Source organism: Lycorma delicatula, chromosome 5 (genome assembly GCF_047948215.1).
Source record: "Lycorma delicatula isolate Av1 chromosome 5, ASM4794821v1, whole genome shotgun sequence".
NCBI classification, from domain to species: domain Eukaryota; kingdom Metazoa; phylum Arthropoda; class Insecta; order Hemiptera; family Fulgoridae; genus Lycorma; species Lycorma delicatula.
In genome coordinates this window covers 90,897,347-90,923,281 of record NC_134459.1, presented here as the reverse complement: position 1 = coordinate 90,923,281, position 25,935 = coordinate 90,897,347, and the positions used below count along the sequence as shown (strand labels likewise).

The 25,935-nt window shown below is 30.1% G+C and overlaps 1 protein-coding gene across 1 annotated transcript in view; it reads left to right on the top strand.

Moving 5' to 3' along the window:
* Pkc98E (Protein kinase C) overlaps window positions 1-25,935 on the top strand; it is a 104,841-nt gene that overhangs the window by 30,616 nt on the left and 48,290 nt on the right. The window contains exons 7-13 of the mRNA XM_075366634.1: window positions 647-765; window positions 13,204-13,354; window positions 17,018-17,142; window positions 17,919-18,044; window positions 21,931-22,085; window positions 23,545-23,683; window positions 23,966-24,154. Coding sequence (XP_075222749.1) covers window positions 647-765; window positions 13,204-13,354; window positions 17,018-17,142; window positions 17,919-18,044; window positions 21,931-22,085; window positions 23,545-23,683; window positions 23,966-24,154 — 1,004 coding nt within the window. The remainder of the gene's footprint in view (window positions 1-646; window positions 766-13,203; window positions 13,355-17,017; window positions 17,143-17,918; window positions 18,045-21,930; window positions 22,086-23,544; window positions 23,684-23,965; window positions 24,155-25,935) is intronic.

The following is a 25,935-nucleotide window of genomic DNA, read 5'->3' as shown; positions in this document are numbered from 1 at the left end:
TAAGAAAAGTGAAATATACTTGATAAATGGATTCGAGTTTATTATGCCTGATGATCCTGAAACTTTCTTAACATTTATTATAGAATAATATTTTATATTTTACAGTAGTCATATTAGACATTTTAGTTATTTGTATTGATTATATACAACTCTCGTACAACTGCAAAGCTTATGGAATTTTTGAAAATATTCCAACTAACAAATGTATGATGATGCTAATTAATTAATTAATTTTTCAGGAGTAATGTGCTAGAATGCAAGACCTTGATCAATATAGTAAACTTCTTTTTCAAATGGATGGTTTCACAGTACTTGAAATAAATGAAAAGAGTACCAACTAGGAAATAAAACCACATGAAATAAGTGTTAATGCAATGGTTGAAGCAACTTTTAACAGTTTATTGGTCAGTTATGTTAAACTACTCCAGTTGTAGTTGCTCCTTAAATAGATACCAAGGTATTGCCTGTTATAGAGGACTAATACAAGAGATTAGACAAATATCAAGCAGAGTATTAACCATTACGCCCTTCTTAAATCCTTATTTAAATATTTTTACCAGTTAATTTAAATTTCTTATACCTTCTGCTAATTTTATTTTTAAACAATAAATCTTATTTGTAGTAATTTTTGTTGATTTTTTTATAGTGTGTAACATGAACGTCCATAAACGTTGTCAGAAGAATGTTGCCAATAATTGTGGTATTAATACTAAGCAGATGGCTGAGATCCTCTCAACAATGGGCATCTCTCCTAATCGGCCTAAGGTCAGCAGTGAACAAGTGAACCCAGTCCAGTGAACCTCTTGACTCCCAACCTGACCTCTGACCTGATCACCTATGTTATGCTGCTTGCTTTCTAGACTTTCAGTTTCTTATTTTGGTATGTCTTATGTTTATTTTAAGTTAATTTTTCAAGTCCAATATCCAGAGTTTTTTTACTAGAAAACCATACCGGAAAAATGGTATGTTTTAATATATTATTTTATCACTTACTGGAATTAAAAAAAAAATAAATGATGCTTTTTCATTTTACCAGTTTTTTCATATGATTAGTTTTTGCTTTGAATGATTTTACTATTTGGAAGGGTAATATCCCAGCAGTTGGAGTTGTTAAATGGCATGTGGCACCTTAGAACCTTATGGTAGCTCTGAAAAGGGCTATTTGGAATTTTGGAGTGATGGCCCGGAAAAGGGCCATTTGTGTGTTTTGGAAGGTAGCCCTGAGAAGGGTTGTTGGATCCAGAAGTTGTCTCTAATGAAATCTAGTCGTGGTCTGGGAGTTGCTGCTCGTCTTGGAATTGGACTGAGCTTTCTTTCAGCAGTAGTTGGGTCCCCACTGCAGCATCTGCTATAATGGTGGCCCCCAGAGCCCTGCACAGTCAGTTTGGCATCTGTCATCTTCTGCCAGCGTGGCCAAGGCAGTTCTCCCCAAGCAGTGCTTGTCTGGCTCTGTCTTCACTGCTAGGTTTCCTGACACTAGCAAACTTCATGCTGGGTGGCCTGCTGCTCCAGTGGAAATGCTGGCACCTGCCATGAGATCCCATGTTGGGGCAGCCAAGGGCTTTTTTCTTGTACTTCTGCTCTTGGTGGAGGTTGGGGACAGAATAAATTCGTGGTACTGCTTTTTGTTCGCATCTGCAAGTGGTGAGGCCGCTATGGTGAGAAAGTTGTGGTCAGTTGGCTTGATGGAGAGGAACACTCCATGGTGTGCAGGCGCGTAGGTGGACTGCAAGTTTCCCCAACATTTACCAGCTAGTATTGTGCTCATTGATAGTAGGCACAACATTTGGCAACAAGCTATTGTGTGTAGAAAATTATGAATAAAGGCTATTACTCTATGCTTGCTTATGTAGATGTTATCCTTTGATTATTTGTTACATTGAATTATAATTCTTTAATTTATTGTGGTGTAGTTTACATATATAAAAACCAATTATGTATATAGAAACTGTCTCAGGCAGGCATTGACAAAAGTTTAATCAAATTTTCTTGGTTTAGTTCTATTTGTGCAACTTCTGTATGGTGTCATTTTTAACTGGTTTTCTGCAAGCAGTTTTAATAAAGATTAAAATCGGTTTAATGGAAACTTTTTTCCTTTTAAAATAAAAAAGTTGATATTATCTGTTGTAATTTTTTATTACATTAGATGTTAGCATTTTGTTTTATGCTTTGGCAAGAATTTATGGTTAAAGAGATGCAGAACATAATTTATACATTACCTAACATTTGAGTAATTGGTACATAAGCCATTAAAAAATTATAAGAAAAGTTCCTTGAATAATAATAAATGATAAAAAATATTCCTAATTATTAATTATAAGATTTGTTATTAATTCATGTATATAATTATAAAACAAGTTATATTAGAACTTATAAAATGCTGTAGAACTACTCTTGTTAATCTTCAGATAGGTGTAACAAAATAAGATTTAGTGTGAAATAAGAAAAATGTGGTTATTTACGGAATAGGTCAAGATAACTTTTGAAATAAAAAATCCACATTTTTGTTCCAAAAAATCTGTGAGTGTAGTTGTTTAAATAAAAATACCAAAACAAAAATAAATAATTAATACAAATACAAAGCTTTAAAAAGAAAGTAAGTAAATAAATTATATACAAAGAAAACTCTTCAAGATTAGTGTTTCTCCCATATTTGTAAATATATGTGTCCTAGCTTTTTGATCACAGTTCTGAAATTTTGTTAGTCATTTGAATAAAGATCACTGTCTGGCATGAAATTTTTTACATGCCTTAAAATAATTATTAAAGATTTTTAAATTTTCATAAGCAGGATAAAAATGTTTATTGAAGCCAATCCAATATTTTATTGTAGCAATACTGCTGTTTCCAAAGTGGTAAAACCCTACTCAGATTTGGCTCTTTCTATGGGACTTTCAGCTTGCTTTGAAAATCTCATTGACCAAGATCTGTTTTGTTTTGCATTTCTTGTAGTAGATATTGTTCTTACTAAGTAAGGTTTGTATTCTTTTAAGAATTCATTGCTAAATTATCTTTTGATTTGTTTAATTATTTGCCCTGGATTTTAAATATTTAAAATTATTTGTTTTTTAAATTAAAGTTTTAATTAAGTTTGCTTCTGCTGCACTGGAGTAAAATCTCATGTAAAAAATTAAGAATGAAAAGATTGTACAGAAAAATGGTTATTATAGTAGGTCCAGTTCTTTAAATAATCAAGGATTTTTCAAACCTTAAAGAAATATATTCAGCATGAATCAAGTGGGTATGTAGTCAAAACCATTGGAATACCATCAGGGAGGCAGGCTTGTTGTATAAAGAATAGGCAGATTGGTAAGGGAACAAGCAGAGGAACTAAAATGGGATAACAATTTTAATGCTTCAAGCCCACTTCCAGGAAACTGGGGTTCACTCATTCATAACTACTGTTCATTGTTTTGACATCGAGTAGCTTAAATGTGTGCTACAACAGTACATTATAGAATAAATTCAAGTTGCCTTTAATAAATAAAGTCTTTACTCCCTGGAATTGTTTCCAGATAAATTATAAACTATTCAATCAAATTTCCACCAGAAGGGTTTAAAGTAATACGATTTTCTATTAGCTTTGCTTTATTATTTTTTAAAAAAATCAGCTCATTTTTTATTCACTTTAATTGGACTGTCGCTGAAGTTGAAGGATATTATAACATTTCTTAAATTATAATATCTTTATAATTAGAGTGAATTGAAAGATGATAAAATAATATGTTATTATTTATATTTCATGCAGTGTTTTTATTATCTGCTTAGTAAAAATTCAAATTTTGTATAATCATACTTTTATGTTTAAACCTGGATATTGAACTTAAAATGTTAAATGCATGTAAATTTAAGTTGCTTAAAACTATTTTATTTTTTATTTATTAATTTTTTCGAACATCTCTTATATAACTTTAATTTTTATTTTGCATTTACGTACATACCATTTATTTAACTGACATGTATGCTCATACGCTTGCTTAATTTTTTTATTTGCATTGTCTTTCTGTTCGCTGGAAACAAAACAAATCCTATTATCAATATGTTAGTATTATATTTCTAATTATGTTGTAAGTGAATAAACGGTGTGTGGTTAGTGTTTTATATATATATATATATATTAGTTTATGTGTGCTTATTATAAAATTATTATTGATTGTTGAAAATATATAAATACATATAATGAAAAAAGATGGTTTTGATATTAGAGATACTTATTAGAAAACTGTATTAAATATCATTTTCTAATTCTGCCAGCAGTTGGATTGTTTTTTTGTTAGATTTAGCTATTATGTATTCACTGGTTTTTAGCCGGATTCAGTGATTTTAATTTTTTTCAGTAATTTTGGTTTATATCAGGCAGGATATAGTAATTTATTTTTATAACTTTCAACTATTTTAACGTAGTGGCTTAAATATCTTATACAATTTTTTTTCTCATTGTGTCAGTATCAGAATTAAATATCCAACCTTTCTGAAAAAAATAGAAAGTTTTTATCTCACTGCTGAAAGTATGAAATGACTGTATGAAGAAAGGAATGTTGTAAAATATCCTGTAATTAACGATGATTAAGAAGTACTACTGTTAGATAAAAATTTTTCATAATGTATTAATTTCTTATTCTATCTGTTTTTTATTTTCATAGTAAAACTGCTTTATTTATTCAATTCAGCCTTCTTCTACTGATGCATGTCTGGTTACAGTAACTTTTTACTTTCCTAAATTTTATATAATTTAAAGAAAACTATATTATTGGTCAGAAAATTATTCTTTAAATTGTTATTCTTCACCAATCTAAGGTCCCAGAGTCCAAAAATACTTTATTCTTCACTACAAAAATCTGTATATAAAAGCTTTTTAATATTTATTTTTCTTTTTATCTTAACTATGTACAATCATTAAATTTGGTTTGGTATCAAGCATTTCATTTCTTTTAGAGGAATTAAATCTAAAAGAATTTTTAAAAGTTAGATATGAGGATGGAGTAATAATATTTGTAGGGTGTTGTATCTTGAAGAAGATTGGTCTTGTAAAAATTCTACATTATGTATAATGTACATATAATTATGCGTATGTTTTAGCATTGAAAGAGTAAATCCATTTACAATTATTATAAATAATATAGCTAAAAATGTTTCAAAAATGGATTTTGTAGTAATTTATTTTTATAACTTTCAACTATTTTAATCTAGTGGCTTTAATATCTTAAATTATTTTTCTTATTGTGTCAGTATCAGAATGAAATGGTTTCCAACCATATTGAAAAAAAATAGAAAGTTTTTATCTCGCCGCTGAAAGTATGAAATGACTCAATTTTTCTTGATTTTGACCGATTCGATCCAGTTTTTTATTTTTATTATTTTTTGACATATATATATATATATATATATATATATATATGAGTCGTAATACCCCCCACTCTCAAACATATAAGTTATCAATTTTTCTTTATCAACATACAAACTATCTTAATTAAATTACTCAGTTCAGCAATATTATATCCATTGTTAAAATTTTTATCACTGGGGATAGAGTAAATAAAAAAATTGATTAAGAATATTTTGTCCAAGTAACCTAAAATATTTTTGAAGTATTTGCATAAAAAAAATTGTATTGAGGTATTTTGTGTTGGGTTTTTTGATGTTGTTTTAAGGCGGAGTTTCTAAGTCTGATTTAAACTAACACAACTTTTTATTGGTTAAAGAAATCAGTTATAGAACATTGTTTTATTATTTTTCTTTCCATAAAGAAATCGGTATATAGAACATTGCTTTATTATTTTTCTTTCCATAAAACATCTAAGGTTAAAAAAGAATTCAGCAACATTGTTATCAACTTTCTTTGAATAATGATCATATCATGAGCTGAACTAATAATTGCATGAACATATATATTTTAGAAAATTTTATATACCGCTATATTAAACAGGAAAACAAAATATTCGGAATAAGTCAATTGTACTTAATAAAGACTCGCATTGAAGATGAAACATTGAGATATCGTTTTGTTTTATTTTAAGTAATAATATCAAAATATTGTAAAATGGTTTTTTTTACCTGAAGAATTATAGAATAGAATGTTGCTATCTAAATGTTTTATCTGCATATTTATATTATTTGCAGTGACTTACATGGAGTTTGAATATTTTGTGTTCCTATAATTTTAACATCCAACCGAGAAGTTATTTATAATTATTATTGTGTGTATATATACAATAATAATTGAAAAGTATACCCTGAACAGGGTTACATACTCTGTATATATACAGGTGTCCCATGAAGAAACGGAGAAACTTTCAGGTTATTAATTAATAATGAAAAAAGTTCATATAAATATAGGTCTGGAAAAGCTGTATTTTCAAGTTATGGCTAGGAAAAAATGTTGCTTGGATTTCAGCTGTTCTAATAAAGGAAATCCTACTGTAATTTTTGGGACCCAAATTAAAGGATTAAAGTTGTTGGCTTCGTATGTAATTTGAGCTGGGAAGTAGAATAAAACAGGTCTAGAACCTACAACTCCAGTAGTTTTTAAGATATCCGACGTGAAACAAAATTAATTGTTGAAAAGAGTTTTTGGGTTTGCAGTATATTAGCTTTGTTAAATGACTATAAATGTGTAAGATTTAGTAACAAAACTTGTAGAGAATTTAATTCTGAGAAAATTAATATAAATATAGTCAATAAAAAGTTTTAAAAATCGGTTTTTTATTGAAGCAAAACAGACAGAAAATTGTATTATTGTATACCTTATAAATATTATTCTTAATATAACAAAACAAAAAAATTAAAATACGTGAAATGATAAATGGTAATAGTATAACAAACTTCAGTTGCAGTAATTGTATGAAATTCTCTTTCACCATGTACAAAGTAATCTGCCCGATTTAAAATATTTCTGGTGGCTTTCCATATCATCTCATTATCTTTTTGTATAAGTTCTTTAGATTTTCGTATTTTAATGAGTAGCTCTTGTTTAATATTAACTTTTTGTGTTGGTATACTGTCATTTTCATATGGCTCCAAATGAAGTAATCTTAGTAGCATTAAATCAAGTGATTGTGGTGGTCAATTGGTTTAAGAAATTAGCATTTCAGTGATTTCTAGCTACTATAGAAAATGTGGCATTGCACTATTGTGCTGGAGAATCATTTGCAATCTAGTTTGTAAAGGCACATTAATTTTCAGAATTAAATTATCTACAAGTTTTGTTTCTAAATGTTCCACATTTATCAATCATTTAACAAAGCTACTGTATTACAAACCTAAAAAAAGTATTTTTCGACACCAAATTTGGTGTTTACATCGAATATCTTAGAAATTACTGGAGGTGCAGTTGTGAAACCTGTTTTATCTTATTTCCCAGCTCAAATTACATAAGAAATCACAAATTTTACTACTTAATTTAGATTCCAAAAATTAAAGTAGGGCATCTTTTTATTAGAAGTGCTGAAATCCGGGCGAAATCTTTTGCTAGCTGTAACTAAAAAACAAAGCGTTTGCAGACCTATGTTTATATGAATTTTTTCATTATTTTACAAGTAGAACATGTCCTAAAAGCTTCTCCCAGTTCTTCGTGGGATACCTGTATATAATATTCTGATTTTTTTTTAATTTTATAACTTTGATCATGATAAAAATTTAATTAAACATTCCTCTCAACTCTTCCTTTTTTCAGTCATATCATATTTAGTTTTTTGCCTTCACATTATTTATTTTCAACAAAATGATCACATGACATATTTTGTAACAATGGCTCATTGATTTTCCCAACGTAATTTTTATTACTGATATCAGTTGTAGTAGTAGTTGTACTTACATACTGGGTACCCATTGCCTTCATACCTGGAGATCATATGACTCCTAATTCATCACTTATGTTTAAGTTTAGGTAGAGAAATCAGTACTAAGATCCACTAAGTCCTATGACTTACTAAGGATATTGGAGTTGTTCATTATCTTGCCAAGGACGACAGATTCATGTTTGCATATCATTAAATTCTTATGCTTTTGCTGACAATAAAGGTACCATTAACAAAACTATTGTATCTTCATTTTTTAGCTTTTGAGTATAGATAATTTTTTATACATCATTAGTTTAACTTTTGATCATACTAGTATTGCATTTATGAAATAGCTAGCTTTTTTTTATCTTTATGAAAAGCTTATGATGGATAATCCTTCAAAATTGCACCAAATGTAGTATTTTGTCAATAGAGGTCAAGTTATTTATTTATTTATATTTTTTTTTACTGAGTACATACAACTGTGACTGATGTAGTATGTATGATTTGTTGCAAGCTCTAATAATATTTTTTTGAACACTAGGTTTTATCTTATTTTAAAATGAGTATTTTGAGAAAAATTAGATAAATTTTCCCAAAAATATTAAAAAGTTAATAAATTGTTAAACAATTATTAGGATTAAATAAGGTATCTGTCGACAATTAATAGATTTAGATTGATATATGAGATAAATATCACAGTGGCACAAAGATTAATAAGAACCAATAGTGGACTATATTTATTTATTTAGCATATGGCACCAAAACACAACACCAATTACAGTAAAAAATTACAAATAAAGATTTAACAAATTAATATAAGCTACTGATTCTAGAGTTGCCATCAGGAAATCTTCAGGATTCCCTTCATAAGACCTGCCCTAGGACAGCTGTCCTAGGGCAAACTTCTGTGATGTGTTTACAGTTTGATTTTCACCATACTCACAAAGGAGCGTCAGTGTTTTACCCCATTTATACAGGAAATAGGTGCTCCTACCATGCTGAGTTCGTATTCTCTTTAGCGTTGACCATGTCTTACGTGACAAGTCAAAAGTGGCCTTTGAGTAATACATGGGATTTGGTTATTCTGCTTTGTGGTCCATTCTTGATGCCAGGCGTCAGTTAGGTTAAATCCGTTCTCTATGGCAGCAATTGCTGTTTTGATAGGTGGCTTTCTAGATTGAAGTTGACCACGATTGGCATCCTCAATGTCCATATGTATTGGTAGGTATTAATTGTCCATAATCTTCTTGTAGTCTTTTACAAGAGTGTTCATATGGCACAGGTTTGTGGGTGATATGTGGCTCAATACCGGAAGCCATTCCACAGGAGTAGACCCGATAACCCTGGCAATCATTCTCATAGTGTTATTAAGTTGAGCATCAATTCTACGAATATAAGGGATGTTAAGCCACACTGGCGCACAATATTTAGCAGCCGAGTAGACTAGGTCCAGAGCCGATGTGCGCAAAGTGGAAGCCAATGCTCCCCACATTGTTCCACTTAGCTTACGTATAATGTTGTTTCTCACTTTCAATTTCTCTGCAGTTTTCATTAGGTGCTCCTTAAATGAAAGCATTCTATCAAGTGTTGCCTAGGTATTTTGGTGTCTTATTGTGAAAGAGCCATGTATTCTCGAATAGAATTTTAAGCTCCCTGTTAGCGAACTTGTTACTCAGATGGAAGCATGACACCTCTGTTTTACTAGCATTTGGTTGGGGGCGCTATCTCCAGAAGTATCTTCCCAGTTTCTACAGGTCAGCCATCAGGACCTCCTCCAACTCTTCAGATGATCTACATTTTGTTGTTAGCACACAATCATTGGCGTAGCCAAGCTTTTTAGATCTTGTCTCTGGCATGTCTGCAACATAGAGGCTGAAAAGGAGAGGTGCAGGTACCAACCCTTGTGGCAGGCCGTTCTTGAGTTTCCCTGGGTGAGTTTATATGGGATCCCATGATAACTTGGAACATTCTGTCGTTCAACATGTTATTAAGGAGGCGAGCTGTTAGTTTGCATGGGATTACACAGAGGACCTTACAAATCATGCCTTCTCTCCAGATAGTGTCGTAAGCGGCCGATAAATCAACGATTACAGCAGAGGTTTTAAGATTTCTTTGGACCCTGCTTCAATGTACGTTGTGGGCGAGAGAACTTGGTTGGTGTAACTTCTTTTTGGCCTAACGCCTACTTGTCCAATTGGTATAACATCAAATATCCTCTGACAGATTCTGTTGTAGATAAGACTTTCTAGTAATTTGTAAGTTTCTAGTAAGTTTGCTGGTTTCCCTGGTTTTAAAATGGCTACTACCTTCGATTGCTTGAACTCCTCTGGGTACGCTAGCATTACCGTTACACTACCATTATGTCAGTGAAGAATCTGCCCAGCCAAAGTTTTGTGTATTTTCCGCAGTTTAATAAAAATTCTGGATTGATACCATAGAATCTTGGTGCTTTTCCTGAAGCAACATATTTGAGCACCGACTCAATCTCTTCAAGTATAAAAGGGTAAGCGTACTCATTCTCTCCTGCCTCCCTCCTCTAGTTTCTTAGTTCATGTTTTATCTCAATTGTGTGCGCCCTGTCTCTTGGTGCTGTGAATGTTGCCACTATGTGGGATGATACGGTGTTTAGGGAGACACTTGCTTTTTGTCTGTGAATAGGAGATCCGATTCCTAATTTTCTTAGCAGAGTCCATGCATGACAACTCGAGGTCTGAAAGTTCAGGCTTCACCGTTCCTGACCATTTCTGTTGTCTTGCAGCATCGAGGCTATGAAGAAGCTCGTCTGCCACCTCGATTGCCCGTCTCAAAGAAGCTGTGGTAGAGAACTTCACTATTTTGTGACCACCCTAGGATATATTCTCTGCGAAACCCTCTAGGGGTGCACTTTTTAGCGGTTACTGCTCCAATAAATCTGCTATAGTTTTTGCTGATTGGTGATATCCAGCTTAGGCATTTATCCACATTCCTAGAAAAATTTTCCCAATTAGCCTATTTGAAGTTCCATCTAGGGCAGGGTACAGAGGTCACGAGTAAAATTTGGCTACCTGCCTCTATAATAACTGGATAGTGCTGGCTGTGGGGAAAGTCGCAGAGAAATTTTCAGGTGACTAGCAGCAGCTGACTTTTGCTGTCAGTTGAGGTGAAACATAGATCCGGATTATACTCCCGCCTCCAAGCCACTGATTTAAAAGAAAATCGGTCTTTAGCATCAAAGAGAACACTAAGATTCTCATCCTCAGCCCATCTCATCAGAGCCTCACAATCCTTATATTTCCATTGCTTGTGGTGGATATTAAAATCACCCAAGTAGATTGTATTTGGATTACTGATGTTGGCCATGAGACAGCTGGCAGTTTATAGATATTGGACACTGTTATACGATTTTAACTACATTATGAATTTCATTGCCCGTGGAGGTGGAGATGGGAGTGGCGTTTTCTATATCGCATCTAACGTAAGTAGCGACGCTGTACGCATCATGGTATGTGGCACCAAGTAATTCATATCCAGGTATTTTGCCTCTTTTCCGCAATTGTTCCTCAGTGTTACAATGTGTTTCCTGGATTGCAACCAGATCAATATTGACATTCTTCAGTAGTTTCAATAAATACTGGCTCTTAGAATAACTTATGCTTTCCATATTTATGTGGCAAATTCGGACCGAAGGTCCAAAATTTCTTGTTGGCAAGTCCTGAAAAGGACTGTTGGGTTTATCTAGCGACATGGCCTGCAGTTCATAATACCGTTGGCTTGTGTCTGCGTGGTCAGGAGAACCTATCTTGGTTTGTCTGACTGCCAGTATCTGCTAGCTCATTTAGCGTTTCCCAGGATGCACCACATGGAGGCGAACTAGCTTTACACCCAGTGGGCTTTATTTTGTGTTTTACATCATGCAGGTTCCCTAATTGATTGCAATGAGTTAAATGCTAACAACAGTATGTAAATAGTTTATTTTGTAATAGCTTGTCAATAGTTTGCTACAAACACAAGGGAGGTAAGTGCATGTGAATGAAATGATACTACAATCCTGCTGTAGTGATTTTTATAAATAGTACTTATAAATCCAGCTTATATAAAAATACACAGTGGGCTAAAAGCCAATTTCCTCTGCATGCAAATTTAAATACTGTAACAGGTGAGAAATCAGCTGAAGTAATCACATCATTATTGTTCTTCATATTTGTGTTGAGAATAATGACATTTCATTGCAGATAACAAAAACTAGCTGTGCTTCAGTATTGGCAGAAAAATGATTTAGCTGTTTTGATTGTGTTTTATTAATTGAATTGTCTCACTAAACCATCCTAACTGTGTTTTATCGATCTGATGAAAATGATTGAATTTAGGAGAAGAACTGAATGTACCTAAAATTCATGTTTGGTGAGGATCATAAATAAGGAATGTCAAGAAGCTTACTTCTTCATTAGACAGGTGATTCATGTCATGTTAAAATGCTGTTATTCAGGAGCTGTTGGACAACGCTGCGTTAAACATAGGTGTTTGTGTTTGGGTCGACAAGATGAGGCATCTCTTCATTGTGCTGTTAAAAATTGGAAACTATCTCAAACATTTCCTGAATTAATAGGATGCTGAGAAATAATTGAATGAACATTGCATTCAAGTCATCTGATACCTTGCAGTATTTTGTTCTGAGGAATTATCAAATACACACATGGTATTTTTCAAACCCTCTTGAGTTATCATTTGAAAATGCAGTTTAATTCTATTAATCAGGATAAAAATTAATCGTGATTCAATGATTAAATGCTGCTCCAAATGGATAAGGGCCAGGAAAACATTTTCTCTGATATGTATTGTATATACAATAATTTAAAAAAACCTGTTTTTGTATTTAGTTTAATTTTTAATTTTTTTCTTATTTTTATAGTTGGGAGACTGACTTTTAGTCCATCTGCATGTTTTTTCTTTTATTTTAACTTTGTTTTAGATTATTAAAATGAAATAAGTTAAAAATAATAAAACTATTATTTTTATATCTTGATTGATTAAATAATAACTCTTGATAAAGGTTTGATGAACTTAATTTTAAAACTAATAAAGTAAGGAATTTTAGTTTAGAGGAAAGACATTAATGAACTCTGATATGTCTTACTTCCAATTATGTATTAGAGAGCACTACCATTTTAAAGTAAGTAATATTTTTGGACTCTGGATCCCAAAATGTGTTGATCTGTTGAAATCCCTATTAAAAAAAATTGTTTTTAGTTATAGCACTTAATGATGGATTCTTAAAAATTTTTATTTCTATAATTGTGGTTTTTCTCTTCTTTTTTTTAAATAAAATTTGTGTGTTTGATTTATCTTTATTTCTTTTGATGGAGTCGGTTTTCCTATATGAAACAGTTATTAATTGAATTTGTTACCAACTTTATTTTGTTAATTATTATTATTTGGTGTTCAGTTGCCTCCATCGACAGGAGGTTCTAGTACAGGAGGATCCGATAAACTGAGTGGTGGAGTATCTCCTATGCCACCAGAAGATGATGCTAGTAGTCCTAGCGCTCAAAAATTTGAAGATGACAAACGTACAGAATCAAAATCTGAAGATAAAGGTTAGTTATTGTAATTTTATCTACTGTAGTTATTACTTTTAATATAAGTAACATTTCTTTCACAGATAAAAGGTCATATTGGCAATAAATATTTTGTATTTTACATTGAATATTTATTAAAAAGTAAAAATACATGATTTATCTACATTATTAAAAGTAAACTTTGGTAATCTAATAATTACATTAATTTGTTAGTTCACCTACATTTTACTTTGTACACAAAATTCCTCAGTGCTTAAACCTATATGTATATTTTTACTTTATTTTTTAATTTAAGACAAAGCAAATTTATAGTAAAAGTAATTATCTGGATTTAAAAATTCATTTAAATAGCCAGGAAATGTCATATCTTATTGATGATTCAGCTGGAATTTCATGTGGATTTTAAACTAGAAAACTTGATTTTATTTGTCATTCTCAGTAAATAATATGGTTAAATGTACAACATAAAAACAAATAATCCACAGACTAAGGCTTTGAAAACTAATTGGATTTCTGTACATTGTGCTATATTAGAGTACTATACTGTACAATTTTTTCTGAAATAATGTACATTTTCAATGTATTTCAGTCAAAGAAGTTAAAGTGCAATAACTCGGTTATCTTTTTCTTTTTTTTATTACTTTTTATATAATCAAATCATATTCCCCAATTGCTTAGAATCTGTAAGTAATTAGCATTAATTTTGTAAAACTAAGTGTTCTTTTTATAATTGTTCTAAAATGCTAAACTTCACTATATAAATTTTGTACATTTAGCACTCTTTTGGTAGTATAGAACAGTTTTTCAGTTAAGTTTTTAAATTTAGAATTAAAATTTAATTAACTAAAAAAATGTATATTGCATGTTAGTGTTTTTATGGTGCACAATCTCTGTTTAGCCCTTGTGACCTGTTGTCTAGTTTTAATTGCCTCATTAAGGTATGTTATTGATATGTATTTTAATTTTAAAAAGGAAAAACAAATTTTTTCCACTTAAATGTCCACATCTTTGAAAAACATTGTAACAAAATTTGAAGCTTTCCGGCGTTTCATTATTTAGTTAGAATAAGTTGTTTTTGTTACTTAATTTATTAGTTCAGACAAAAAACTAAAGTACGAATGGTTTTCTTGGGATTGATCTGTAGTATTTAACAAAGAGGAGAACTAGCAAGAAAATCAGAAAATTCAGTTTGAAAAAGTTATTTAGTAAGAAATTATTTACGTATGTGCATTTTTATATCAATTATTTTTACTATTAAAATTATTGTCAGCAGATTTGGGAGTTGTTATACCTCATAAATCTAAACAGATTTTAATTTTAAGTAATGAACACTTATTGTTAAGCAAACTTGATAATGATGAGGACAGTAGTTTTTTTTTATTTATTTATTACAAACAAGTAGCCTAAATGTTGTTTGTTAATTGGTTTTTTAATGATAATTAAAATATATATATATATATATATATATATATAGTTCATTAATGTTTAATTCACTTGATTCATAATATAGAAGTTTTTTTTTTGTCTTCAGTCATTTGACTGGTTTGATGCAGCTCTCCAAGATTCCCTATCTAGAGCTAGTCGTTTCATTTCAGTATACCCTCTACATCCTACATCCCTAACAATTTGTTTTACATATTCCAAACGTGGCCTGCTTACACAATATTTTCCTTCTAATATTAAAGCGACTATTCCAGGATGCCTTAGTATGTGGCCTATAAGTCTGTCTCTTCTTTTAACTATATTTTTCCAAATGCTTCTTTCTTCATCTATTTGCCGCAATAACTCTTCATTTGTCACTTTATCCACCCATCTGATTTTTAACATTCTCCTATAGCACCACATTTCAAAAGCTTCTAATCTTTTCTTCTCAGATATTCCGATTGTCCAAGTTTCACTTCCATATAAAGCGACACTCCAAACATATACTTTCAAAAATCTTTTCCTGACATTTAAATTAATTTTTGATGTAAACAAATTATATTTCTTAATGAAGGCTCGTTTCGCTTGTGCTATTCGGCATTTTATATCGCTCCTGCTTCGTCCATCTTTAGTAATTCTACTTCCCAAATAACAAAATTCTTCTACCTCCATAATCTTTTCTCCTCCTATTTTCACATTCAGTGGTCCATCTTTGTTATTTCTACTACATTTCATTACTTTTGTTTTGTTCTTGTTTATTTTCATGCGATAGTTCTTGCGTAGGACTTCATCGATGCCATTCATTGTTTCTTCTGCAAATAGTAGCATCTTTATCTTTTCACCTTGTACTGTTACTCCAAATCTAAATTGTTCTTTAACATCATTAACTGCTAGTTCCATGTAAAGATTAAAAAGTAACGGAGATAGGGAACGGAGAAAGGGACTCCCTTTCTTATTACGGCTTCTTTCTTATGTTCTTCAATATAGAAGTAAATTGCAGAAATTTAGTATTAAAATGACAGTGAAAAAAAAATCTTATAGAGCTCATAGATCACATTAATTATATTGCAGTAGACATCAGCTGTGTACATCTTGAAGTTTTTCTGTAACAAAATGCTCATTCTTATTCTGTCTTTAAATTATTATTTACATTTGGCGGTGCTGTCTACCTAGTGGTAGTTGTCTAGTAAATGAAAATTATCCTTAATCAGTTTGATGACAAAAATCGATAATTTATTTTTGGAAAGTACTAGTTAAGAAAGTAATCTTCTGTAGGATAATTCTATTTAAAATAAAAATTCTGTATGTAACAAACAGATTGCTGGTATATTTTCTGTTGATGTCTAAAATATTTTTAAATCTTCCTTTACATTCTTTTTATTTCTGTATTATCTTGATTGATTACTTTTTAAAATATTTTTAGATTCTAATAGTAAATAACTAGACATACACTGCAGAATATTAATTGTAATGTAGAATTATGTATTGATTGAAAATCAATCTGTCTTGTTTGAAAATGAATTTTTTAAATCTATTTTAACAAAATTTCAAAATCAGACAATGATTTATTAAATTTACAGACTTTGAGCATTATTTATTGTATATTACAAAACATATCAACATGTATGTTATCGTATGTCTATCCAGTAACATACAATTTAACACAAATAAATTCTAATCATGAAAGGTATTATTTATCTTTTTCTATATGCTAAAAAAGAATGATTATCTCAAAGTAATGGTGAAAATTTTACGGGCCTAAAAAATTTATCTGAAATAACTTACATTATTGGTGGCTCAGGGAACTTTGCAGGGGGATGGCATAGTAAGTGTTAAAACTATCTAATCTGTTAATGATTAAAATTGTCCTGAGATTACTATTATTACAGGTGTTGTAATGTTTACTAAGGATGAACATTCAGTATTTAGTAATGATTTGAGATTTTTAAATGGCTTTCAATATTGCTAGGGTACAATTTGATCATTAGGTTTCACCTAAAAGTTGAGTGTCTGAGTAATCAACTCAGTTGTGGACAGAACTAACTTCCAATCTGCAATTTGGCTTACAGCCTCTCATGAGCCCCAGTATATTCTCATGATAATAAAATTAGTTATTAAATCAGTAAATTATTCCTGTTACATAAATTTATAAATTGTGAGAGATCATAAATACATTAAAACTGTGATTCTTAAAAATTAATATAATGTTTGTTTAATTGTAAGTTATTGCATCAAATCAAATTTTACAATTTTTTTTAGGTGGTGTTGATCGTAGAAAGATGAGTGTTGAAGATTTTCATTTTATAAAGGTACTTGGGAAAGGAAGTTTTGGAAAAGTTATGCTTGCTGAAAAGAAAGGTTCCGAGGAAGTATTTGCTGTTAAGGTCTGTAAATGTCATTAATTGTTACTGGAAATAATTAAATAAAACTTTTTTAGTTAATATCATTTAATTTATTTTGTCTTGTAGAATAAATTGTGTTAGGTTTATTTTATATAATGCAGTTTTAAACCAAAATGCAGTTAAAATATAAAAACATATAAATTTTATTAACCCTTTCAAACACTAATAGCCACATGTGAGGCAAAGTGCTTTAACAAACATGCTTTATAATATTTAAATTTCATTTTTTCATTTCTAATTTTATTTTATTATTTTTTCTATTAGCAATATGATGGTAGATTTGATTAATATTTTGATAACTGGAATTTTCCTTTTGTTTTGCAGTGCTTGATAGATATAAAAACATTCTTACAGAATATAGGCCTAAATATGTATTTATTACAATAAATTTCTGTTAAAAAAAAATTAATGTTTGAAGTTAGAAGTGTCAGCAGCTATAAATAATTCTCTTATCATATTTATATTTAACTAAAATGCATGCCTTCTATGAATAAATTTAACTAAGTACCACATGAAATTAAATTTCTTAAAAATGCTTAATGGTTTGTCAGAATTTTATATTTTCAGAAATTTTAGCTTTAGATTTTTATCTGTAAGATTTTAAAATAAAATATCAAAGGAAAATATTGATATTAGAAATGTATGTGAAAAAAATGTGTTCCATTATTTTGATCAAACTGTGTTATAACTGAAAAAGTTAACTGTACATTGTTACTGAACTATGATATTGAACTATTTTTTATTTTGTCTTTTATCAGGTGCTAAAGAAAGATGTGATAATTCAAGATGATGATGTTGATTGCACGATGACTGAAAAAAGAATACTTGCTTTGGCAGCCAAACACCCGTTCCTTACAGCGCTTCATTCATGTTTCCAGACAAAGGTAAATTATATTAGTATTTGTTTTTTTTTCCTTATTTTAGTGTAGTGTTTGCCTTTATTTAAATTTATAGTAAAATTTAACATATTGACCACCTTTAGTCAACATTCATCTCATACAGACACTTCAAGATGGAATTTTTATAAAATTTTGGAAAAAATTGTATTTTTTTCATAAGATTAATGTAAATTTTTTCTCACTTCAACAGTTGTACTTCCAGATGTGCAGCAATTAGAAGTCAGTAGTATAACACTGTAGAATAATAAATAATTTTTAAAAATGATAATTCAGGAGGAGATTATTTTTCTCTGCTTGTAGATTTTGCAATACATTTATCAATTTTAATTACCATTACCCAATAGAAGTAGGTTTTAGTTACTTGTTCCTTAAACACTGTCAGTAATGAGTGTTTATGCCTTCATTAATATAAACCCTCTTTTATTGATATAAAAAATTTTCCAAACATGTAGGCTAATGATCTCTTAAAGAAAAACGTACAAATATAGAAACAATGCATTAGCCATCGTAATTAATGTTTAACATAATATTCAAACATTATCTGTCAGTATGAGCCATCTATAATGTGATCAGAGTGTTTGTATAATTTTTTTGCAACGTTTGTTTCTTGGTTGTAGCCAATTTTTTTTTTAAATTGATGAATAATAATATACTAAAAAGATGATAAATTATAAAAGAAAAATAATGTATTTTCTAGTATGTCAAATGGAAAAGTGTGATTTCATTATTGTTGATTTATTAGTTTTATAAATTTTATTTACATTTTCTATTGGAATTACTTGGTTTTACAGCTTTTGAAAAGGAAATTTATTTTATTAATGGTTAGTATTATGGAGCAGCTGTTTAATGAATAATTTTAACTCATTTTATTTTGAGAGTAAAACAAGAAATTTTTAGGCAAGCAACTTTTGTTAGTAAGAGGAATGTCTTACAATCTTGAGATAAAAAATAAAACTTCTTTGAAAGTCAGTTCAAAAATAAATGAAAAATGTTGAACTTACACACACATACACACACACACATATGTATTCTCTCAGTGTGTGTGTGTGCGTTCGTTCATGTGCACACATATACTTATGTAAAAACATTTTCAATGCAGATATTAATATATTTTCTTTTAATTTTAATGATAGCCAGTAATAATATCAAAACACTTTAATTGGAAAAAGTTTTTTTTCTTAATAAAATGCCTGCAGGTGCTGTACAAAATTGATTATTTTACAGTAAATGATTATAAAAATTACTTAGTCTAGTTCTAAGGGGATCTATTTTTTTAATTTAACATTTTGAAGAAATGTGAACAAATTATTAATGATGATTGCTTGCAAAAAAAAAAATATGAATACAAAGATAAAATATTCTTAGTAATAGTTATCACTCTAAAATTTTCTAAAAATTAGTTTGTGGAATTTGTCTTTGTTGCTCCGTGACTCTCTTGTAAAAGTAAGTATCTTTACATTCCCTGTAGCCTGTTCTTTTTTAATAGTTTACATAATATCTGGGTATAAGCTTTTAGTTCAATTTTGACATTTTGTCTTGTTAAGACTAATCTAGTTCATCCTAAGCAATGCCATTATTTGAACCTGTGTAATCAAAGTTCACTAGTAACATGGACATTGGGGATCTTAAAATAAGCTGTGCTTTTAACAAAGCAGGTCAGATCCTTCCAATATTAAAGCGACTATTCCAGGATGACTTAATATGTGGCCTATAAGTCTGCCTCTTCTTTTAACTATATTTTTCCAAATGCTTCTTTCTTCATCTATTTGCCGCAATACCTCTTCATGTGTCACTTTATCCACCCATCTGATTTTTAACATTCCCCTATAGCACCACATTTCAAAAGCTTTTAATCTTTTCTTCTCAGATACTCCGATTGTCCAAGTTTCACTTCTATATAAAGCTACGTTCCAAACATATAGTTTCAAAAATCTTTTCCTAACATTTAAATTAATTTTTGATGCAAACAAATTATATTTCTAACTGAAAGCTTATTTCACCTGTGCTATTCGGCATTTTATAATGCTCCTCCTTCGTCCATCTTTATTAATTCTTCCCAAATAACAAAATTCTTCTACCTCCGTAATCTTTTCTCTTCCTATTTTTATATTCAGTGGTTCATCTACATTATTTCTATTACATTTCATTACTTTCGTTTTTTTTTTTGTTTTTTTTTCATGCAGTAGTTCTTGTGTCGGACTTCATCCATGCTGTTCATTGTTTTTTCTAAATTTTTTTTACTCTCAGCTAGAATTACTATATCATTAGCAAATCAGAGCATCTTTATCTTTTCACCTTACTCTTTTCATCCTTATCTTTTCACTGTTACTCCAGATCTAAATTGCTCTTTACAATTATTAACTGCTAGTTCTATGTAAAGATTAAAGAGTAACGGTGATAAGGAACATCCTTGTCAGACTCCCTTTTTTATTATGGCTTCTTTGTTATGTTCTTAAATTATTACTGTTGTGTTCGGTTCCTGTAAATTTTAGCTATTATTCTATCTCTTAATTGAGCACTAATTTTTTTTAAATGCTGAACATTTTATTCCAGTCTACATTATCAAATGCCTTTTCTAGGTCTATAAATGCCAACTATGTTGGTTTGTTTTTCTTTATTCTTTCTTCTACTATTAAACTGAGTGCTAAAATTGCTTTCCTTGTCCCTGTACTTTTCCTGAAATCAAATTAGTCTTTTCCTAACATTTTTTCCACTCCCCTTTCAATTCTTCTGGTCAGAATTCTAGTTAAGTTTTTTGATGCCTGACTAGTTAAACTAATTGTTCTGTATTCTTCATATTTATCTGCTCCTACTTTCTTTGGTATCATAACTATAACACTCTTTTTGAAGTCTGATGGAACTTCCCCTTTTTTTTTTGTAAATGTTACATTCCAGTTTGTGTAATCTATCGCTTCCTCACCTGCACTGCGCAGTAATTCTGCAGGTATTCCGTCTATTCCAGGAGCCTTTCTGCCATTTAAATCTTTTAATGCTCTCTTAAATTCAGAGCTCAGTATTGTTTCTCCCTTTTCATCCTCTTCGACTTCCTTTATAACACCAATTTCTAATTCATTTCCTACGTATAACTCTTCAATATATTCCACCCACCTATCGACATTTCCTTTCGTATTATTAATCTGTGTACCATCTTTGTTTAACACATTATTAGATTTTAATTTATGTACCACAAAATTTTCCTTAACTGTCCTGTATGCTCTGTCTATTTTACCAATGATCATTTCTCTTTCCACTTCTGAACACTTTTCATTAATCCACTCTTCTTACGCTAGTTTACACTTCCTGTTTATAATATTTCTTAATTGTCGATAGTTCCTTTTACTTTTTCATCACTAGCATTCTTATATTTTCTATGTTCATCCATCAGCTGCAATATATCTTCTGATATCCAAGGTTTTCTTCCAGTTCTCTTTGTTCCGCCTAAGTTTGCTTCTGCAGATCTAAGAATTTCATTTTTAACATGCCCCCATTTTTCTACATTTTCTACCTATCTTTTTTATTCAGACCTCTTGCAGGTGAAGAGTTTTCTTCACCTCCTCTTCCTCAAAATTCTCTAAATTCCACTGATTCATCTGACACCTTTTCTTCAAGTTTAAACCCCAATCTACATTTCATTATCACTAAATTATGGTCACTATCAATGTCTGCTCCAGGGTAAGCTTTGCAGTCGACGAATTGATTTCTAAATCTTTGCTTGTATAATCTATCTGATACCTTGCAATATCACCTGGCTTTTTCGTGTGTATATTCTTCTATTACTAAGAATATTTCTATTGAAGAGATTATAAAAACTGTTGTTATTAATGAAAACAAATTGAAGTAAATAAATTACAAGTTATAAAATTTTTTGTAGGAACGATTGTTTTTTGTCATGGAATATGTAAATGGAGGTGATCTAATGTTTCAAATTCAACGAGCACGAAAGTTTGATGAACCAAGAGCTAGATTTTATGCAGCAGAAGTAACACTTGCTCTTCAGTTTCTTCATAGACATGGTGTTGTGTATAGGTGAGATTTTCATTTATTACAAATTTCTAGTTCATATAGTTTGATTTGATTACAGTTTTCATATACAAGATAGCTTACAATGTAAACTACACATTAAAAAAAAAAAATATATATATATATACATTTAGTTTTTCTGCACATTGTTAGTTTTTGACTTTCAAAAGGAGATTTTTACTTTTAGAAGTTATTACATTTTCTGCAATGACCAGTTTGGACTGCTTAATTAATATTTAAGTACTGTCAACAGGTGCTCCAAAATATAGCACTCCTGAATTGTGCTTCCAGATCTTATTTGAGTAAATTGTATAACTTCATCAGTGAAATTATTTGTAATATTATTGATAGTTCTCCATTTTTAAAACATTTAAAAAATATCGTTTGATCACAGTGGGTTAATGAACGTCACTGGTAACACTACTCCTACATTTTTTAATTATTTTTGTTGCAAAAAAATCTTTCAGTATTTTTAAATTATTTTAGGAAAAGATTCTGTTATTAATAATTTAATATGATTGGAAGCTTAATAAATATTGCAATAAAATTGTGTACTAGTAGTGTTACGCCTAGTAATTAAGAGAGAGAAAAGAAAGTCAATTGCTTCTACTTGTAAAGTAGTAGTACTTGTAAAGGTTTATTTATCAGCATTATCCAAGGATATTTATAAAACATGAATCTATATACGTAGATGTTAGTAAAAATTGTGTTGAAAGGGATTCTGTATAACAAAATTAAGGTACAAAAGAGAGAATGATCAACAATTGGCATATTTTCTCTATGACAAGGACCTAATCTGATTGTATATAAGACACGTTTCAATAACTGGTTGCTATTAGAATTCAGTTTTATAGAGTATGGCAAATATAAAAAAAAATTATTATCTTATTGCTATTATATTAAAAATAATAATCTAAAAGAGTAATCTCTGATTACAACTATTGAAGTATGCTGTAATTCTTTCTTATTAGTCATTTTTTCAGGAACCTTTTGTGGAACCTTTAAAACCTAATAAAAAATGATTTTGGGTTCAAAAGGTAATATATTTGACTTATTGAATAGTGCTGGTTAATGTTTTAGTATTTGAGTAATCACAATTCTGTTGATAAAATATAATAATACGAGTGAAAAGTCACGCAATTGCTGCTGCTTTGCTAAGTGTAGACTAAATGTCATCATATTCTGGTGTATAAATAAAAATATTTATAAGTATATAGAAGTCCATTACTAATGGAGGGTTATTTTATATATCTCTTGTTGGTATTGAAGGCATAAATATTTTGTTCACAGATGTAGATTCCCTACTATTTACAAGGATTATTCATAAATTATTTTAAATACATATGTAGTTCCAATATAATTATAAATGCAACATTTTTATGGACGCTTTTTATTAAATTTTAGGTTTATAAATGCTATTATTCAAAAATTTAGGAAAATTTACAATAATTTTTTTTTCTAACAGGGATTTAAAACTGGACAATATTCTGCTTGATAATGAAGGGCATTGCAAGTTGGCTGATTTTGGAATGTGTAAAGAAGGTATTTTAGATGGTGCAACAACTACTACTTTTTGTGGTACACCTGATTACATTGCTCCAGAAGTAAGTTCTTTTTATGTTTTTGTTTGGGGGGGAGGGGAATCTAGTGTAGTTTGATTCCAGTCTTGACTAGTTTGTTATATTTTCCATTCCTTTTTGTTTCATGCTAATATTTCACCACCATATATCTGTAATTTTGTTACTTAATAAATATTCCAAAACATTTTATATTGATTTTGAATTTTTTTAAAATCATTTAATACTATAGATATATTGTTAATCTTTTTTTGTCACTTTTGGATTACTGATATTTGGTTATAAAAATTATGAATATCTAAATTGCAGATACTTCAGGAGTTAGATTATGGTCCAAGTGTTGACTGGTGGGCGCTTGGGGTCCTAATGTATGAAATGATGGCCGGGCAACCTCCTTTTGAGGCAGACAATGAAGATGATCTCTTTGAGTCAATTCTGCATGATGATGTCCTCTACCCGGTCTGGCTTACAAAAGAAGCTGTCTCTATTCTAAAAGGAGTAAGTCAGAAATTCTCATATTAGTAGTTAGAAAACCTCATATTAAAAAATAACTATAACCTGCACATTTAGATTCTTTCAAGGAACTTTTTAATCGACTTCATGTATTATTTTTAATTCTTTTACTTAATTTGTATATTTCTTAATGGCTTTTTTTGAACTTGTTTAGATTTTATATAGCCAGATAAGTGGGTGGTTTGGTAAGTCAGTGACTTGAAACTTTTTTTTTTTACAAAAATTCAATTTATTTTTCAGCAATTCTCCTTTAGTTAGATACTACTTATTGCAGCAATCTTCTAACTTTCTTTTATGCCCTCTAAAAAGTATGATTTGACAAACTGTCAAAACACTCATTCATTTCAATAATAACTTGCTCATTCAATGAAAATTTCTTTAGGTTTGGAAACAAAAATAAGTCAGAATGGGCTAAATCTGGAGAATTGGATGAATGAGGAAGTAATTCATAACGCAATTTAGCTAATGTAGCAAGTGAAATCGCAGATGAGTCAGCTGGCACATTGTCATGGTGAAAGAGCACTTTTTCTTCATTATCACATCAAATCTGTATAATAATTGGAAATAATGTTCTCCTGTGATCGTTTTTCCTTTCTGTAGGTAATCGCTCATACCATGTGCATCCCAGAAAACCATGGCCATGAACTTACAGCTGATGGAATTGTCTATTTCCATTTTGCCCAGTCCACATTTTTGACTGCTGTTTTGTTTTTGGTGTACAAATAATTAATCCATGTTTTATCAGTGGTAACATGATGCAATAAAAACTCATTTGGATTGTGCTGATAAATTGATACAATGGCTTTGAAATTGTTATGTGGCGCCACTTTTGAGCCGGTAGCAATCACAGCAGCCAATAGCTTCCGCATTCCCAACTACTCATGTAAAATACGTCATGCACATTCAGTCGAAGTATTCTTGATCACACTAATCTCACGTACCTTTCTTCTGTGATCTTCCAGTATGATATCATGGATTTTATCAATCATTTCTTGAGTGGTCAAATTTTTGGACTCCTGAACGCTCAGTGTCAGTTCTACTCATACGACCACAGTGAAATTCAGTAAACCATTTTTGAACCATACATGTGAAGGAGCAGACTTTCCAAAATACTTTTGTAGCTTTTATTCTGTTTCCTTTAATGTTTTTCCTTGTAAATAGTATTGTTTTATGAGTACGGAGTACATGTTTTTCTGTTTTCCACATCAACTTTCAAACGTTGTCAAATATCTATTAATTATCAGAATGACTCAAAACTTTATATGCAAGTCTAGATAAAATAAGACATAATGGAGGTTCAGAACAAAAGTGGACAATGTCCAAAAATTTTCAATTTGAATTAATAATTTTATAATACAGTAATAATGCTATATTTTTCAGTGCAATGATGAACCTAGTCAGTAGTTCCAAAATAAGCCACTAGATTGCAGTAGTCTGTTTTTACAAAACACATTTTATTGATAGGTTCATAGCAGTAGTGGATGAAATCCGTACTTGGATTATTGTTATTTGTCAGTGGTCTCTGAATGTTGGTTTTTTTATTTATATGATTTTGTTTTTGATTATTATTCAGTAATTATTTATAGTTTTAGTAAAGTGAAATTATTGAGAAGATAAAATATCCTCTAGTGAAGAATGGTTTGCAAATGACTGCAATTTTAAGGTAAATATTTTATTGTTACTTATGTAGTTTATTGCATATAGGTTATGTTTAATTATACAATATAGGTTAGACATTGGTTCAATAAATTACTACATAGTTCTAA